The 19,077-nt window shown below is 33.7% G+C and overlaps 1 protein-coding gene across 5 annotated transcripts; it reads right to left on the bottom strand.

Moving 5' to 3' along the window:
- Nucleotides 1–1,477: 1,477 nt before the first annotated feature.
- Nucleotides 1,478–18,615, bottom strand: LOC107644393 (protein NUCLEOLAR FACTOR 1). 5 transcript variants are annotated; one of them, XM_016348234.3, is made up of 26 exons: nucleotides 18,229–18,595; nucleotides 16,238–16,428; nucleotides 15,236–15,351; nucleotides 15,048–15,135; nucleotides 14,705–14,796; nucleotides 14,274–14,451; nucleotides 13,887–14,025; nucleotides 13,038–13,161; nucleotides 11,886–11,983; nucleotides 11,623–11,739; nucleotides 10,427–10,507; nucleotides 9,373–9,551; nucleotides 9,161–9,233; nucleotides 7,902–7,961; nucleotides 7,731–7,769; nucleotides 7,540–7,628; nucleotides 7,212–7,276; nucleotides 6,725–6,771; nucleotides 6,351–6,410; nucleotides 5,506–5,577; nucleotides 4,764–4,793; nucleotides 4,567–4,661; nucleotides 4,158–4,263; nucleotides 2,945–3,007; nucleotides 2,454–2,525; nucleotides 1,478–1,886 (listed from the first exon to the last, which is right to left on the bottom strand). In XM_016348234.3, exons 3-26 carry the CDS (start codon nucleotides 15,255–15,257, stop codon nucleotides 1,809–1,811), a joined length of 2,067 nt encoding a protein of 688 aa, XP_016203720.1. In that variant the 5' UTR covers nucleotides 15,258–15,351; nucleotides 16,238–16,428; nucleotides 18,229–18,595; the 3' UTR covers nucleotides 1,478–1,808. The 5 variants fall into 5 exon arrangements, 4 of the variants coding, with proteins under 4 accessions (XP_016203720.1, XP_016203721.1, XP_088344289.1 ...); XR_002347443.2 differs by lacking the exon at nucleotides 18,229–18,595 and having other exon boundaries at nucleotides 2,928–3,007; nucleotides 16,238–16,522; XM_016348235.3 differs by lacking the exon at nucleotides 16,238–16,428 and having other exon boundaries at nucleotides 18,229–18,615.
- Between the last annotated feature and the right edge of the window lie 462 nt (nucleotides 18,616–19,077).

Genomic DNA, 19,077 nt, shown 5'->3' with positions numbered 1-19,077 from the left:
GTAAAAAGACACACAACTCAATCAAGCATGCACAAAATGACACCAGCAGCATTACGACAAAATTCTATGGACTAGTTACAACAAATCCATAAACAAAATTCCTCAAAAAATAAACAAAAATACATGCAAATCACTCAAATATGCAAAAATAACATCAGAAGCACTACAACAACATTCCGTTGACTAATTACAACAAAAAGACAACACCACCAAGTGCACCTCAAATCACATGAAATACACCGAAAGACAAACCAAATGCATCGCTATTATTTCTTGATTACATCACATAATGTCAATTCAAAAAGACATGCAATTTAATTAAACATGCACAAAATGACACTAGAAGCACTACAACAAATTTCTATGAGCTAGTTACAACAAATCCATCAACAAAATTCTCAAAATGGACAAAAACACATGCAAATCACTCAAACATGCACAGAATAATATCAGAAACACTGCAACATTATGTTGCCTAGTTAAAACAAAAAGATGACAACACCACCAAGTGCACCTCAATTCAGACAAAATACATCAAAAGTTGTTACTGAGAACTACACACGAACTCAATTCAAAACATGCAAATACTCAAACATGCACAAAAACACATTCAAATCCATCAAATAATATAGGTTAAAGTATACGAGAAATACTACGTAACATTTTTACACCGACCTAACAATGTTATCAGCAAATGAACAGTATGAGAACAGTAGTATGTACTTTAACGCAAGAACACAAAATCTACTAAATAAACAAAAATATGACTATCTAGTGTTTTGCAATTGAAAATGCGAAAGAGAAAAGTGAAAAAAACTAGACAATTAGTGAACAATACCTTCAATAATCTTTCGTCTTTTTTTTTTTTGTGTGTTTTTGGGTGAAGATTTGAAACATAACTTTGAAATTTCTTTGAGTTTTTACAAAGATTTAGAGAAATTTTGAATATCGTTTGAAATTTGATCATTTCAGTTTTGATCGAGAGAGAAAAAAAGTTTTTCATATTAACGTTCACACTATTGAACAGTTGTGGGAACGAGTGTTTACATACTCTCTAATCCAAAGTCGACTTTTGTTGGACTTTGACCAATTTAGTTGGATTTTATTGCCAAAAAAGTTTGTAAGTGCAGCATAACTGTTAAAACAAATAGTTTAAAATATGAGAATTAATGGAATAGTTAAATAGGTTATGCTACGTGTACACCAAAATCAGCCACCAAAGTCAGCCACCAATATAAAATACATGCTGAAACACAAATACACATTGAAAATAAATTAAATCACACATATATTTATACACAAATATATTTGTGACTGATTTTAGTGGCTGATTTTGGTGTACAAATAGCATTTCTCAATTATTCCAATGTTACCTATACTCTTTATGATCTGTCAAAAAATGGATGCTAAAAACAGATTATTCAAACCCTAAATTCTAATAAACTTATGATTTAAGAACAGCTTAAATAAACCTATGTATCAAGGCAACGTAAAAATATTTGTTTAATATATATAGTCATGTAAGCCAAAAAGTATATAAGATTACAACCAAGATTACAACCCTCTCAAACTGCAATATTTTCACTATGCCTATTCAGTATTCACAATCTGAATTTAACTCGAAAAGAGTAAGACTAATAGAGACTCGACCCAACGCATAAGTTTCCCTTCATTTGTGTTCCGAAACTGAAATTGAGGCAGTCTCTCAACGCACCACGGAAAAAATGGGGTCCTTTTCAGCTTCATTTGGTCAAAAAGGATGTTCTCAAAATCTAAGAACATTAAAGGTTTTGGAATACTACAGATTTCTAATGGCAAAAGAAAAATACAGATTTCTCCGCAGTCACCATCCTTTTTGCTTTATTAGTCCCAACAATTCTGTCCAGCTGAAATGTGATTTCCGTAGCAAAACAAATATCAGAATATTATTACATTATGTTGCTGTTAGAGGAAATTGTAGGAGGAATGGCTAGCCAAAAATAAATAAATAAATAAATAATAGAACTAGAATCGTATTTCATGAAAAAAGTTAGATGTACAGAGGTTTCAGACATCTTTTTTAGAAATATAGCGATAGATGTGCAAGTAATTGGGGATTTTAGCTATATCTCAAGTGAATATGTTGAATGCGGAAAAATAATTTATAATTTATTAGAAACTTGCACCAAACTTATCACTTTCTAAACTAGAATCTACTGAGTTTCACTTTTCTTAAGTGATACATAAACCAGCTATGTCAACAAAATCCTCCCTTATTTAGCCCTTTTCTCGTACAATTCTCATTACTACCATGCATTTCAATTAGCCAACCAACAATTACATACACACTACATGGCAGCAAGTAGCATAATACTCGGTTATGACTTTTTTTTTTTTTGTGTGTGGGGTGGTGGGGAGAGGGTGTTTAAATTTGTATATATCCTAAAAGGGACATCAAAGAGAGAAAGTATTACCCGAAACTTGTCAAGGGAAGAAAACATAAGAGTGCATGCCATATTGGCAGACCCATCAAGCATATTCAGAATCTGCAAGATGTAAAGGGATAGCAATAAAATAAGAGATATATTATGTTCAACTTGTATGGACAAACTGAGAATAAGAACCTATTAAAAATTTTATCAACAGAACAACGAAGCAATGAAGTGATGAACTAATTACTGAAATGCATAGGCTATTGAAATAAATGAGAGCATAATAAATCAATAAGGTACTTTGAAGGGCAGGGCTTGTTTTAAATTCCTTGGCATATTTTGCATATTGACTTTTTCCAGGTTGTCAAGGTTAGAGACCAAGAGAATAGTTGATTTGTTGAGTTATGTTATTTATTGTTTTCTCTTCCTTCTTTTGTTTCTTTGTATCCTACACTCCCATTTCACACTATTTCCTTTCTTATGAATTCTTTGAAAGAAACAGAAAACAAAACCTACTTGATTAAGCTGCTCACCTCAGGAAAAAACTCCTTCCTTTCTGGTAGTGAATACATGATTAAGTTCTGAACTCCACGAATCTGCCATTAAGAAATAAGCTATATTTGTCAATATTGTGTATAACTCTGCCTGTATCAGGCTTATTACAAACATTTTACATAGCCTGTCCCAACCCCAAATAAAAGAGGAGGGTTGCGTTAGGCTAAACAACCAACGTAAAATTCTTTTGAATCCCGATGACATGGATCAAAGATGGAACTGCGTTAAGGCTAGATTGTTGCCAAGAAGCGACGTGCTATGTGGATGAATCATAGGGAAAATCAATGGTGGAAGTGCACAGGTAAAAAGTCAAGTGAGTCAGGTGAAGGCAATGTAATTTGGAACCTTGGTATTTGAGCTTTGGTACACAAGAAAGGTAAAGAATAGGAATGAGATAGGCGTTATCCTTTGATAAGCATTGGGAAAAAGATGTGGTAGAGGTTAAAAATGCGGGTGATTGGATCATTACACTAAAACTTGCGGTTGAGGGGGAGCACTTCCTTGTGATTAGTGCCTATGTACAAAAGTCGATTTAAAAGAACACTACAAGACAAAACTTCGTGAAGATCTAAAAGGTTTAATCCAAGGCATAAAGTAGGGAAACAAGACTTTCTTGGAACTTAAAAGGAAGTGATCCACGGAGATCATGGATTTGGTATAGAGAACACAGAAGGTACAACCATCTTGGACTTCTCTTTAACCTCTGAGTTTCTTATAGCAGTTAGCGAACACTTGTTCTAAGAAGCGGGAGAACACTTATAACACAAAAGAATGGGCGAAAAACTTTCAAATCAATTTTTTCTTGCTAAGAAATTTCAACCGGAAATTTTGTACCAACTGCTAAGTTATCCCAAGAGAGTGCTTGACCATCCAACATAGGTTCTCAACAGCTTGTTATGGATTTTTGAGTACATCAAAAGGTGAGAGAAGAACACAAGGGTCAAGTGCTGGGAAATGAAAGGTGAGAAACAAAGAGATTTCCAAAGAAGGTAGAAGAAAAAGCAAGACGGGATGGGTATGGAAGTGCATAACTGCATACGAGACGTGGAGTGAGACCACCAAGTGATTGAAAAAACAACAAAAGAAACCTTTTTGTGTGTGTGTGTGTATATACCCAAAAAAATCCATTAATCCTCTTGAATTTAGAGAAAATAGCAAAGCAAAGGCAAAAAGAGAAAAAGTGTATACAACCTTGTATCGGTGGTAGAAGTGAGACCTCTCGGTGTAAAGCATGATCTTCCTTTTTGCTTCATTGAACCAATTACGTGCACGAGAAATGTCACTTTGGGTCGTATACCTATATTAGTCCAGAAAAAAAAACACTCATAAATCATACATAATTATGAAAAATTATTATATCAGGATAAGTATACCACCTCTGATTTACAGTCAAACATAACAAAAATGATGGGCCCCACAAACAATTTAGTGTATCTTAAATAAAGTGATGGGATCCATTTGCATAGTGAATAAGCATAAATATAATGTGTTAAACTTGTATTCATGCAAGAACCTCCAATCATTAGAGATATATTCTGAAAACATGCAATAATTGACAGCTACAAAGTTTCAAAGTAAAGATAAAAAGTAGGCTTCTTACTCCCCAAGAAGACAAAATGAAGCATTCTGTGACTTCAAAAAATTTCGGATTCGAATAAATTCAAAGTAAGAACTGATAAATATCATAATGCCTCCCTGTATCAAAGATTTCATCCAACAGAACCAAAATAATTAGTATATAAATTTCATTTATCACAGGCATACACATCAGAAATTGAACTACCTAAACAAACTAACCTGATCAGAATCTTTGATCCGTGGGAAAACCTGCAAGATACAAATGACTGACATCATATCTATAAATTTGACTACAAATTGCCATAAATTTTTAACAATATGCACCTAATAAAAAATTATTTTAAACTGTCCTAAGGAATTTATATAAAGAAATTGAACAGAAGCATTTCAAACCCAGAAAAATAACACAAAATACAGAAGTATTTCTCTCATCTACCAAAATGAGATTGGGCAGTCGGATAAATCATTGTGCACCCAAATATCCAATAAATGGATAACATTGAAGCATACCTTGATGTAGTAGTCTTTTTATTAGCTAATATTATAAATATTTGTTTAAATATTGACTACAATATCATAAATATCTAGATAAAAATTGGCCAACCAGGATAAATATAGGTCTAACTGCTTGGCATTGATTTCCAAGACTATATAATTTATTTTTAATAACTGAAACCACAAGTATCCTCCAATCAGATCCTATTCCAACATTTGAAATCCAATAAGGGGCATAACTCTCCCAATGCTAGTTACTCCATACACAGAACTCAAACTCAAGTTCACTTATTAAAAGGAAGGAGCATTTGCCACTCCAACTGACCATATGTTAGCTACAAAAATGATGTTTATTTGACATATGACTTCAGCCAAGTCACACAGAAAAATATTTGGATAATTAGTTTTTCAAAAATAGTTCAACTCAACATGTAAAATTTCAAAACTGCAATTCTTAAACATATACCTTCTTAACAAAATAATCAAAGCGAGCATCATCAGCATCTACTATTGAGTCTACATGAAATCGTTCATAGATCTACAAGTCACATGATCAAGAGAATTATTAGCATAAGGAAAAACGAGGCAAGATAATTTGGAATAATATTTGATAACTCAACACCTCAAGAATAATTAAGGACTACAAACATGTCAAACGAATTAATAATAACAAGAATACAATAGTTGAGCATACATTATATATCACAACTGCCTAAAACAAAGTTTATCAAGACATTTTCAACTGTATGCCTCGTTTAACTATGGCAGTCATCCAACTAATCTATTGGCTCATTAGGACCTCCACCCAGAACAGAATACAATTAAATTATCCATGATTTTTTAAATTGTATTAGCCACACTACCAGCAAATGAACAAAGATAACAAGCAGAGAAGAATGCTAGAGAGACAAGCCAAAATAAGAGTAATCTTAAGGTCTAATAAAAAATCAGCCACTTTCCAATTATCAAGTCCTTAGAGATCTTCACCACAAGATCCCAAAAAATGTCAAAGAGGAGAAGGAGGTAGCTTTTTCAAAAGTCTACTGTAAACTCTTTCATCTTTAAAAATATTATTGTTTCTGCTTACAAGAAAAGATCAGTTTCACTAATGAGCTTCCCCCCCCCCCCCCCCAAATGTACTTTTCAAAGGAACAGTACAACAATGAATATTGTTTTATGCATCACATAAGTGATCCAAGTAAATTTAAGTGCAATGATATTGTGATTACGCTATCAGAATGCATCTACACCCAAATGGTTTCATTCCCATCTGAACCTCTACTTTAAGAAAGTAATACTGAGAAAGCATACTTGTCTTATTTCGGGAAGAACTTTGTGTAAAACACCTTTATAATCACAAACCAGCTTCACCTGCAGATACCAAATGAAAAGACTGATATTGAATGACAAGGAATATAATTGGTTGGTGTAGTTGCTTAAGCAATAAGAAAGAAAACCTTCTTATGATTCTCATCTCATTATAAGGCACAGCATATCAACAATGCCTAGGGTTAAGTCCATATAAGAAAAATAAAAACCATATTAAAGAGAATGGCAAAAACTTGAGATTTTTCCATGAGAACTCTTTCGGCAATGATGTATCTCTAACCCTCCATGAGTGATTGTAGGTACAAACATTGAGCCCATCTAAAAGAATGGAAAGTGCAACCAGACATTTTGCATACCTTCCCTTCATAATTACAGCACTGATGATTGAATGAAGCATTTATATCTGCAACAAGGAAATGAATAAGCTGTAAATTACTCAACGTGGTTTCTTAATAATGCTAGTCAAAAAGGATTCATTAGAAAACTCTATAACTCAGCATCAACAAAGGTTACCATAAGTTAATCAAAAAAGGTCCTTCGGACAAGGAAAATACACAAAAATTTTAACCATGTATTATAATTGGAAATAGATTATCTTGATGATTGTTTATGTAAATTTTGAATGGATATTGGATGAATCCCCAATTGAAATACTGAAGCAATAAATATTCTTTCTTCCAGCAAATTAACATCCCCTATTTATCAAACAGAACAAAAGGATGAAGAATACAAAGGTCTGTTAAAACATATAATATCTGTCCTTCTATAGAGAAGTTAAAGACAAAACTATGTGAATGCAAGATTGTTCTCAACATCTTGGCCAAAATAAGGAAGGTTCATTACCTGGATTTGAATAAAACCCCAGAACAATTGTTTGCCTGTAAAATCTGGCATTATCATCAAGATACCTAAACAAAGAAAAACTAAGATTTCAAGATTCTAGGGTAGAAAAACCAGAAATGCATCTCATTTCTGACACCTTAGCTTTCAATGACCTGAGTGCAAAATGCAGTTCATGGAACAAAAATAATCATGTACAAAAAGGCAGGTTACTCCCTCCCAAATATCCAATGCATGGAAATGAAAACTACGTCACTCCCCCCCAAATTTAACAACCACCAACTAAATGGAAAGAAATGAAAATCTAAGAAAAATCCAACATAAAGTGTACCATGGTCTAATGCGCATAACATCAGTTCCAGGCTGCTTCGATGGTAAACGGTTCAAGTGGTCAATAACTGTATGTACATGATACCAATTCTGGAAGTTTCAAAAATAATAGCCAACATTTATACTCTTCCAACTTATAGTGACCTTCAAATTATTATTATAATTTAAAGAAACATGCAAGATACAACAAACCTGCATTGCTATTACATCAGCATGATCAACAATCAGCACCTACTCAAACATAATAAAATATACTTTGTCAACTTCAAACTATATGATCCAATGACCTATACACAGGGTAACTACATATTCAAATAGAATTTATAAAGCATGGTCTAACAAATAACAAGTAGAGCCACTTACCTCGATCGATGAAAGAAAATCTACATCTTTTTCCTTGTTACTCCCGGCCTCTTCAATTTTCTAACATTCACAACACTGATGTCAGGCACTTGCAATAAGGATATTAAGAAAAATCCAATTCAAATTCAAAATATGTAAAGTATAACAGTTTCTTTTTCATTTAATAAGTTACAATTTAAATGCAGCAACAAGCAAAATCTAGATTTAAAAAGTAAGCCTTTTAGAAGCCATAATTAATATAAAAAAATAAAAATAAAAATTTGAAGCCAAACTAAGGGAAACCATTTTTACAGCTACATGTTACGAACCTTCAAAATTTAAAAATTGCACAATAATATCAAGATTATGATTGAACATATATGCAGGCTGTACCCAAAAAACAGAAAACTTGCATACCCAAGTCTAGTCTCATTCAAGAAAAGTGAATATATGCCAGAAATTTTCCTTATCCAAACTGAAGAGAAAGAGTGAGTAGCTACAACACAGTCTATATGAACTGGCGACATGGACCAGAATAAGCTAACTTTCTCTTGTTTCCTTTCATTCTCCTTAATTCTTCACTTACTGATCCAACATTCTTGACCCCCCAAAAACAATATTAAACACCTTTTACTTATCCTAGAAGGTTTAGGACTGTAATTGTTAAATCCTAAGGCTATATAAAGCCCAAGTGAAGAAAATTGATTCCTAGAAAATCAGACCTAGAAAACTTGTTTGGCATAGTCACTTCCATCACTGTACCTCAGGAAAGAATCCAATCCAGACTGTTTTCATGCACCATCACCTTAACAAGTGACATCTGATTTTGATCATGTAAAATGTGTTGAAGGTGACATGACATGACAATGGTTTCAGCACGAGAACAAAACTCTCCAAAAACAAATAACACATCAAATAACATTTGGTAAATTTTAGCGGAGTAATTGTATTCTCATGACATTTCATGCCTTCTTGATAAAAATTTCTGTTTCCAGTCTATTGTTTCTTTTAAAGGATGTCTAGCTTGTCACTTGGAATTGTCTTCTATACTAATATTAATAAACCTTTACTGTCAAACAAAAATAAATAAATAAAACTAAAACATAAAACCTTCGCCATCAAACATATATAAATAAATAAGAACCAAAATATAAGGGAAAATTGCAAAGAAAAATCACGAGTGATAATATAATCTAAAGTGAGCAAAAAGATATCTAGGAGGCAAATATGAATAAGAACCTAAGAATGATTCTTTTTCATAAAAGAAAAATCCCACTTACATTAACCAAGGAAAGCGCTGAAGCAACAATGATGTCTGAGGTATGGAAATCACTGAACAACTTAATTGTCTTCCTGCAAGGAATTTTATGAATAAGAAAAAAAAATTCATTATAATATACTAAAAAATACAGATAGTGGACTATTGCATAGCATGTCTTGGGAAAGGATAAAGAATAAGCAATCCTAATCACCAAGCAGTGAAATTTGTTACCTAGTAAATTTGATGCCAATCATAAAATCGTCCTCATTATTGCCACCAAAAAGTACTTCATAGTCAGATGGTTTGGATGCTTTTTGAGGTTTTTTATTTTCAGAATCATGGTCATTTTCCTCATTGCCCTCTTCACTTCCAAATTTAGTTAAAAAACGATCCATATGCTCAACATTAACCTGAGAAAACAAACACTTCAATATCACAAAGGACTTACAGAATTGTCTATCTTTCTCAACAAAAATGTAATAAAATTAGATAATACTAATAAGCAACACTTGCAACAATGAGTCACTTATCATAAACTACAGCAGAAAGTTACATGTACTAGCATGATTTAAGCCTAACAATGTTAAATTAAAGGTCATTTGTAGACATCCACCGATTAATGATCTAGGAATTTCACTAGCATTAAAATTGATAATGTGCATTGAATTTGGAAAAGAATGGTCTTCCTTTTACAGAACCTTGTATTCCTTTTAATCAAGGAGGCACACAATTTTCTAACATCTGCAAGAATGATACACAATAACAGAAGAAGCCTATTATACATAGTTACTGAAACCACCCATACAGAAGAAAGAAACTAATGACAAATGATAACCATCAACCATGTAAAACCTTAGTTTCCTAAAGTTAACGGGATCTATTGAGAAACCACTAATAAACTAAAAGGAAAACCAAATTGTACAGAGAGAAGCCGGCAAAAACAAAAGGAAAACACACAACATAAGCCAACTATTTAAATGATATTTTCCAACACATGCAGAATATTAACCACCCAATGGAGGGATCACAATCATGAACCAGAAAGTAGAAGTCCACATAAGAGAAATATAGAAAGATAAAACTGAAAAATAGTCTGATGGGGGGTTCATCAATATATCCCGACTCTTTACTATGAGATAACCTGTAGTTGAGAAAAAAAAAACTTAAAGAGTTGAGGCAACTCCTCAGAGTCTAGATGTGTATTGATAATTTAGGTCATGTTCAAGGGGCAATACCATGGTTAGATGGAAAGAGTAATCAACTAGAGAGGTAGGTACAAAAGCACCTTGTGAGCTGAAGGTGTAAGTTGTATAAGCCTCTTCACAACACGATACACGATGCTTGCCATTGGCAATAAAATTAAAACCTGGAGCACAAGTAGATAAAGGATCATATACTTTGTTTGAAACATAACAAATTAACATGAGAAGAACTTTCTTGTATGCTTATGATTCTTCTTAGACTACATGCATTTCTAGGTTATACTAAGCTTACCAATTGAACATGATTAAGCAATAAAAAGAACAAGGCGAAAATACCAAATCTACTAATTCATTTAGATAATAAGATGCAGTTTAGAACAAGTATAGCAAAATACTAATTAGACAAGTGACAAATTTAATTATAATCAGAAATCCATTATAGAAATGATTCAGTAACAGATCCAGAAAATTTTGATAGAGGGAGAAAAATATATATAATATAATAATAATTATTATAAAAATATTATGTGTATATAAAAATCAGTTATCAGATTATCTATTAATCATTATATATTTGTGTATAAATACATGTGTTGTTTAACTCATTTTCAATATGTATTTTGTATTTTAATATATATTCTATGCGGGTGGTTATTTTTTATGTACATATAGCATGATTATTGTTATAATTATATTTTGTTATTGTAAATATGATTAGTCTTCCAAATATCTAATTTACAAATTAAAACACTAAAGTAGTAATTTAAATAACAACATATAATATAAAAGTCTATTTTTTAGGTTTCATATTTTAAAAAAATTGAGCAATCTTTTTCTTAACAATACAATCAAAATATCTCTATATATATCAGTAACAATTATTTAGAAATTTACTTCTTATACAATTAGAAGCCAACATTTATTGATATTCATAGTTGAAAAAGTTCTTTCAATTAATGCAATTGCTGCGGAAAAAACTAAAGCTAATTTCAAAAGAAAATAAATAATACTTTTTCGAGTCGATTTCTAAGAAAAAACACCAATCTCATTTAAATTGAGAATTGATCATTCTAATAGACATCTAATATAAAATTCTTAAATTGACTATTAAGTACCAAAAGTTGAGTAAAAAATTATTGTGAGGTCAAATTCAATAATTTAATGGGGGTAAATAAATATTATTATCATGTACTACGAAAAAAAATTCAAATTGTAGTGGAGGTGCTTGCCCCCACAACAATGGTAATAGATCCGTCCCAAATGACTAATGGTCCTTTACCTTTGGACGAGTAAAACCTTGATCTCGGAATTTGTCACTACCAGCACTCTCTCCAGCTCTGGATAATTTTGCATCATTCTTTTTCACACAATCTCTAGTTTTGAACACATGATTGAGCTGTAAACGATATAGCCATTATGTCATTGCTATCAATATAGCATAGGCATGGGTGTGTAATATAATCTGTAATATACATTGCCACCATGCAAAAGATTTTGACAAAATCCATAATCTTAAATAAAATGACAGGGAAATTTGCTTACAGAATGCATTATGTATGCATCCATGATGCTTGTATCTTCGAGACCTTTGACATAGAATGGTTTCTTATTACAGTGAAGTATATCCCGGTATCTGCTGCCTAGAAACATGTCAACATGAAGGCAATACCATTATAATGATGGAAGAAAAATAAATAAATAAATCACAACCTTTATGCAAAAAGCAACCAAGCATCCTCAACGGGAGTAAACAACAACAACAGCAGCAGCAGCAGCAACAACATCAACAACAAAAGTGCTTGAGTGTGTAACTTGGATAACTACTATAAAAGAATTTCAAAATACACTCAAAAGTGGTTTAGTGCAAATAAGCAGCATATTGTGGTGTCAATTATCAATTTATCATACCAAATGACAAATAAAATGGAGATGGTGACGTGTACAACAAATGTCGCAAGTGGCAAGCTCTAATAAAATGACATGACCATTGTGAATAAATTCACAAAAAAGGTAAAAAAAAATCCTAAAATTAAAAAGAAATTATAATAAAAGATTGAAGAGATAATTGTTCTCTTTCCCACTTCCCATCATCATCGTGTTCATGTGTCTATATGTAAAACCAGGTCCTTTTTTACCAAATTGCAGAAAACCTTCGGGCCGGAAAAGATATACAACCTTTGTTATTGCATTTTGATGGAATTAAATAAAGATAACAATGAGTCACTTTTAAAAACATTCGGAGCACAAATAGAACCAAAAAACATTACGGAAAACATCGATATATTTATTCTAAAAATTTTGGATAAATATAATACTTAACCATTCAAGAAAGAAGTTAAATCCTATAGCTGTATCTATACTAACTCCAGTGTACCACATGAATTTTACTGCATAGACCATAAAGGGTAGAAGGTCTACATTCTCTCCTGTTGACCATTAAAAAATTAAATTACCATAAGAGAGGATTTAGATTCCTTTGGCTTATTGCTATTTTCCAATATAGCAAATACAACCCCCTATCAGCTCAGAAAATTTTACATGAAATAGAAGAAATTTGGAAGTCTTCTAAAAAATGGAAGATATTGTTTAAACAACCCCTTAGTTTCAGGATAAAAATCAAGGGTAGTTATTATGCTAGATGCAAATAATGAGACTAGAACATGATTTATTCATTATATCTGAAAACGAACTTACAAAGGGAGAAAAATATCTTTTGCATAGATGAATTCAAATCCTTGCCCCCAGATGTCTTGTAGACATCCATCCAGTGCTCATACAACCTTGCTTTCAGACCATCGAAAGAATTGGAGTTCAAATCCTAAAAGAGAAAACAAGAGACAAAAATGTAATACCCGTAAATATTTACACACCAAATAATGTTTTTAACGAATTAAGTTGCCAGAAACAATTCTCCTTTTTAGTACATGGACTAAGATTCAAAGAGAAAAACTTACAGCAAAGCAATGGGCAGTATCAATGACAAGGAAAAGATAACAATAGAGGAAAATATTCTTCGTTGAACAATGTTGATTTTATCCGAAAAGAACTACTCCATATTTTTTTACCTTTGTTTAAAGGACTACTATTAATCAAAGTCTCCATGAAAATAGCACACAACACACCATTGACTTGATATACTGGTAGTCTAACATCAACTCTCATAGCCTTACCAAGAAAATGATTAGGATGCAAACAATAAGTCAAGTAGTTCTACTACAAAGCATATAGGTGATGAGCATTGAAATTGACATCAATGCTGTAATATCTAATTATTTTCCCCACCTAACATATAGCATTATCTACTTTGCAAAAGAAGTAACCATATGGGGAATGAAGTATCATCATTCTAGACAAGAAGGCAAAAGCAATGAATTCTATGGCCAGCTGCTAATGTCTACTATTCCCCTTTACTTTATTACAACCATTCAGCTTGTGGCCAAAATAATTACACTAGATTTAGCACTTCCACAAAGAAGCTACTCAATCTTGGATATGCCAATAGTTTTAAAAAAAAAAAAGTAAAAAATAACAAACATGAAATACCTCCAAAATATTTTCTCCAGTTCCTATCCATTTGCAACTCGACATGCCAATGGCTGGTACCTCCCATTTAAATTTGGAACCATTTTGGTTGTCTATCTCTTCTTTTGTTAAATTATGTTCCAAATGTAGGTTAAAAGAACTACAGACACAAAATATTGTATGTTAGACTATAGGATAAAAAGAATGAAAAGAGCAGGAAATTCATTTGAGTTATGTATAATGACAAAGAAATAAGTAGTTGGTACAATTTCAGATTCATTGCAGAACATCATAAGACATTGGTATTACTCGGATAATATTTTTCTTTCTCCATCTCTTCCACACCTATATTTTATTTAGAAAATAAAAATAAAAATGAAACTGAGAAAGCAAAAAATATTAACAAACCTTAAGTGCACTGAATCCTCATAATTTGGTTGACCATCAATTCCAACATCCTCTTCATCTGACTGAGAAAACTCAGCATCATATTCAGTCTCAGAGCCTGTTGATTGAGAATCATTGTCATCTGAATCTTGCAACATCCTTTCCGCGTCACTGTTTCTAGGAGAATCATCATTAAAATCTAAGACAGTAAAGAATACAAACATCAATAAATGATATCCCGAAATTAAATAACCATCTTATGCTATTGAAAATCAGAGGGAGATTGCAGAAAACAAAATGGATGTACAGACCCTAATTACAAAACTGAAACAAATCCTTAATGAACAGAAATATTGACAAAAATTTAAGTTAAAACATTGCTATTTTCTACTCTTCTCAAAGTTCTTGCCTTCCACATAATCATAATTATTTTAAATATTGCAGAATCAAACCTTCTTCATCATCATGGTCATCCTTCAGCTTCCGACGCGCAGGGAGCTCCGCCTCTTTCTTCCTTTCGTCATGTTTAACTTTTTGCCTTTTCCTGAAAATAGGGGTAAAGCAACGAAAAATTTTAAACCCTTTCTTTAAAATAAAAATATCCCAAACAAAAGGCAATGTCAAATGAGCATGATTAAGTGCTTGATCATTTAAATAAGATAGTAAACTAAATATGCATGGACCAATGTAACAATCAATACCAAGACTTTAGAACAAAGTAAATGAATTTATCCTATCTTATGTGGTTGTTTCATAGAGCATTAAAATAGTTGAAAAAATACACACTGTTACTACCTTTTAAGGTTAGAAGTAGGAGGATCAGTCTGCAGAATATTCACATTCAAATTATTGGGGTTCTGTTTGGATGATTTCTTCTTCTTCCCTACAAAGAATAGAAAGTTTAATAATAACCAAGCTTAGAAAAAACGCATACTTAATTAACTGCCATAGTGGGAAAAGCAGAGAAGAATGAAAATTGGCACCGGCGTCAGCTCTCTGCGTCATCTTTATCCTTTTAAAATCTCACTCTCTTGACCTCCGCACAGTAGCAGCGGCGGCTCCCTCCTTCGGCCGTCAAACTAGTCGTTGGCGCAAGTGTCTGGAGAAAGTATGACCGGTGAATTAGTTGTAAGAACCGAACCGGTCAGGTTACTGGTTTACTGGTTTATTGGTTCAACCGATAAACCGCTGGTTGAACCGATAAAACCGGTTTCACGTAAATAAAAAATATAAAATACTAAAAATAGTCATAAACTTAATAAATTCAAAATACATATCTTTAGTTCTTCACCAACATTTTAAAAACAACCAAGTTTCAAAGTCTAAATATAACTAATACAAAGATAAACGTGAAATTAGTTAGTACTAGTACATTAGTATCTTAATTAAACACAATAAGGATAACAATTCATAAACTAAATCCAAGGAGTGATTTCGAAGTCGGCAAGTTGCAAAAGTATAAAACAATAGCAATTCTAAATTCCCTAATTCCCATTCCCTATTCAGCAAGACAGCAACCTTAAAGGCTTAAATAGTTAAATTCACAGCAATCTTAAATAGTTACATTATTCACAGCAATCTTAAATATTCACAGCACAAGCATGTTCATAACAGAACAACATTAGATTAACATTATTCATATTCAACAAGCATATTCAACACCTCGGTTTAAAGCATTAGTCAACAAACATATTCATCCCAGAACAAATCAACAAAACAACAAATTTTCACGTTTTCAACAAGCATATTCAACACAGAACAAATCAACAAAACAACATAATTCATATTTCATAGATTCAAGCTTTCAACAAGCATATTCATCCCAGAAATTTTAAGTTTTCAACACAGAATAGAATAACATAGGAGAAGTGCAGTTTAAGGTTGCTGGAGAACAGAGGAGAAGTGCAGAACAACATTATTCATAAGTCATAACACTGTAACAGCAAGAAGTGCAGAACAGACTACAGAGGAGAACTGGAGCTAACCTGTTTGACAGAGCAGAAGAGCGAGGCAACGGCGAGGGCGACGGCGCGGCAACGGCGATGAGAGACAGCCGCGGGTCTGTCCTGTTCCTACTTCCTTAGTTCCTTCAGACTTCGGAGTTCAGACGGGCGGTGAGACGAAGAAGACGACGTCGGGCGGCTGGCGGCTGGCGGCGGTGGCTGGGTGAGTGACACTGTGACAGAGTGAGGTGAGGTGGTGGCGGAGAGGGTTAGCCGTTAGGGGATTAGGGTTGGGGGAAAAGTGGAAAGTGGAAGCTGGGCCTGGGAGTGGGGTTTGGGGGTACCGTGCGTATACGACGAGACTTTTTTTTTTTTTTTATAAACCAAAACGACGTCGTTTTGGAAAATGAATAAAAAAAAAAGCGCTTCCGAACCGGTCGGTTACCCAGAAACCGCCGGTTTTCCGGTTTTCATCAAAACCGGCCGGTTCAACACGGTTCTCTTCCTTATCCGGTCATATCACTCAACCGGACCGGTTAGGAGTCCGGTTCACCGGTTTTTTGGTCGAACCGGTCGGTCCGGTTCGGTTTTTATCGGTTGTTATTTAATGTATTGATCAAGGTTCAGAAAACTGGACCGGTCATCAAACCACTCGTCACTAGTTCACTAGTTTACTGATCTAACCGGTCCAACCGGTGGTTCAACCGAATAAATCGTTTTAGAATAGAATAATAAACAGGTAAGCTTATTAGAAATAAGCAAAACTCTAAAAACATGAGAAAGTACCAGTTGAAAACTTCTAATTACAATTGTTACCAAATATATATGTCCTTTATGTAAGGTTAAATTTGAATGGAAAAGCATCTTATGTGCAATACATCATAGAGGTCACATTCAATAATTTTATTGACTTGAAGCTCATTAAAAAAACAAATAAAAATTAAAACTCCTTGATTCTTTGGCAACCAAATGATTGAAAAGATAAGTGAACATAGACCAAATGTGCAGGGGTTGAGCACTAACATTTCAGAAATTAGCAATACTCAACATCTAAAACAGAGAGAACAATGGTACAAAAATAGATATTAACAGTTTATAATTTGTGGGAATTAACTTAATATTCTATAGTTTCTTTCTTCTCCTTTTAGTTTCTTTTTTTCAATGGAAACAAGATTTAACAATAAAAATTCAATAATAAAAATTCCATCATTCATTTTAATCAGTTCAAAACAAGATACAACTTAGCTAAATTTAACTAAAAAATTTAATAAATAAATTTAATTCAATACAACAGAGAAGACTTAATCATTCAGATAAAAGCTCATGCTTTAGTATCATTTTAACATAAATTAACAAAGAATTATCAAAGTTTAAGCATAATTTTTTTCAATATAGCATAAAAAAACAATCAAATAGAGTACAGCCCAGCAGTAGCAGTAGAGTTAATCATTCAACAATAGCATTAACCATGTTCTTAACCTAAAGCAGGAGCTAAACACAATGAAAATTAGCAGCGTGTTCTTAACCACAACATAAGACCATATCTGCCTACAGCATTCAGCCATTCAACACAACACAATTTTGCCTAGTGCCTACAACATTCAGCCATTCAACACAACACAATTTTGCCTGCCTACAATCAGATAACCCCAATCATAAACATCATTACCAAATTAAATAAAAAATCAACCAAAAATCACCTTGCAAATCAAAAACTCAATCTCTTGAACTCAATAATTACATCAGTTATCCAACTAAATAATTGCATCACAGTTATCATAAACTGATTTCAAAGCCTAGAAGCAGTAAGCAAAACCAATCAACAAAGCACTGACTGAGTATTCTGTTCTGATTCTGTGACTGGGAAGCAACAAATTCAACAAATTCAACAAATCCAAGTAAAGTACCGATTTACAGCAACATTTAGATTAGCAACAAGGCAAATTTGATTAGCAATTCAGCAACATGCAAAAATACAGGGAGAAGGGAAATCTGAAAAGAGAGAACAGGGAAGCAATGGTGCAGGGACTCACCAACGATCGACGGCGAGTCGGCGACCACCCCACGAGTTGCTTCTGCCGCCGGCGACGAGACAGACGAACCACGAGATGCCAGTGACTGAGACGAGACTCGAGTGAGGCTGGGAGGCAGAATCGAGCAGAGACAACCACGAACGACGAGCAGCAACCAACACGCACAGCTCGAGCACTCACTGGCGGAGGGAGGCGCAAGCAGCCGAGCACAGAGGAGAACGGCGAGATGCGAGCACCCGACGTGGAGGATCCGGCGAGAGGCCCGAGAGCACGAAGACGGAAGTTCTTGAGTGCGATGGACGGCGGCAGCAGTCTCTCACTCCGACAGACGGCGACAACTATTGGTGGAGGCTAGGGTTTGATGAAGGAAGGAGTTGGAGAAGGGGGGAATGGGGGATAACGCGCAACTTTTTCCCTTTCAAGGAAGGAAACGAGGTCGTTTTCTGTGAACCGGCCGGGTTTCTGGTCCGATCCGACCTGCCGGTAACCGGCCGATTCAGCGGTTCTTGAACGGTTTTTAATTTTGCGGTTTTGCACGCTGGATCGAACCGTTTTCTTTGTCGGTTCCCGGTTGAATCGGTTTGACCGGTCGGTCTGGTCTGGTTTTCAAAACATTGGTATTGATGCATTCACGGTTGATTTTGTGCCTCTAGAGCTTGTACTTGTTCTCCAAATTATCATTTTGTTCTTGTACTGTGTTGTTATGTAGGACATTCCGTAAATTATTTAGCTTTAACCTCACTGTAGGACTAAATTGATGCTAAATGAAACTTTTTTGGATTCAAATAGGACACTTTAAACCTTAAGGACTAAAATAGAATTACGCTCAAACATAGGGGACCAATTTAA

The sequence above is a fragment of the Arachis ipaensis genome, chromosome B5 (assembly GCF_059453495.1).
Source record: "Arachis ipaensis isolate K30076 ecotype BB chromosome B5, ASM5945349v1, whole genome shotgun sequence".
Taxonomy (NCBI): Eukaryota; Viridiplantae; Streptophyta; class Magnoliopsida; order Fabales; family Fabaceae; genus Arachis; species Arachis ipaensis.
Note: the sequence above shows the minus strand (reverse complement) of the source record. Positions and strands in the feature narration are given on the sequence as shown.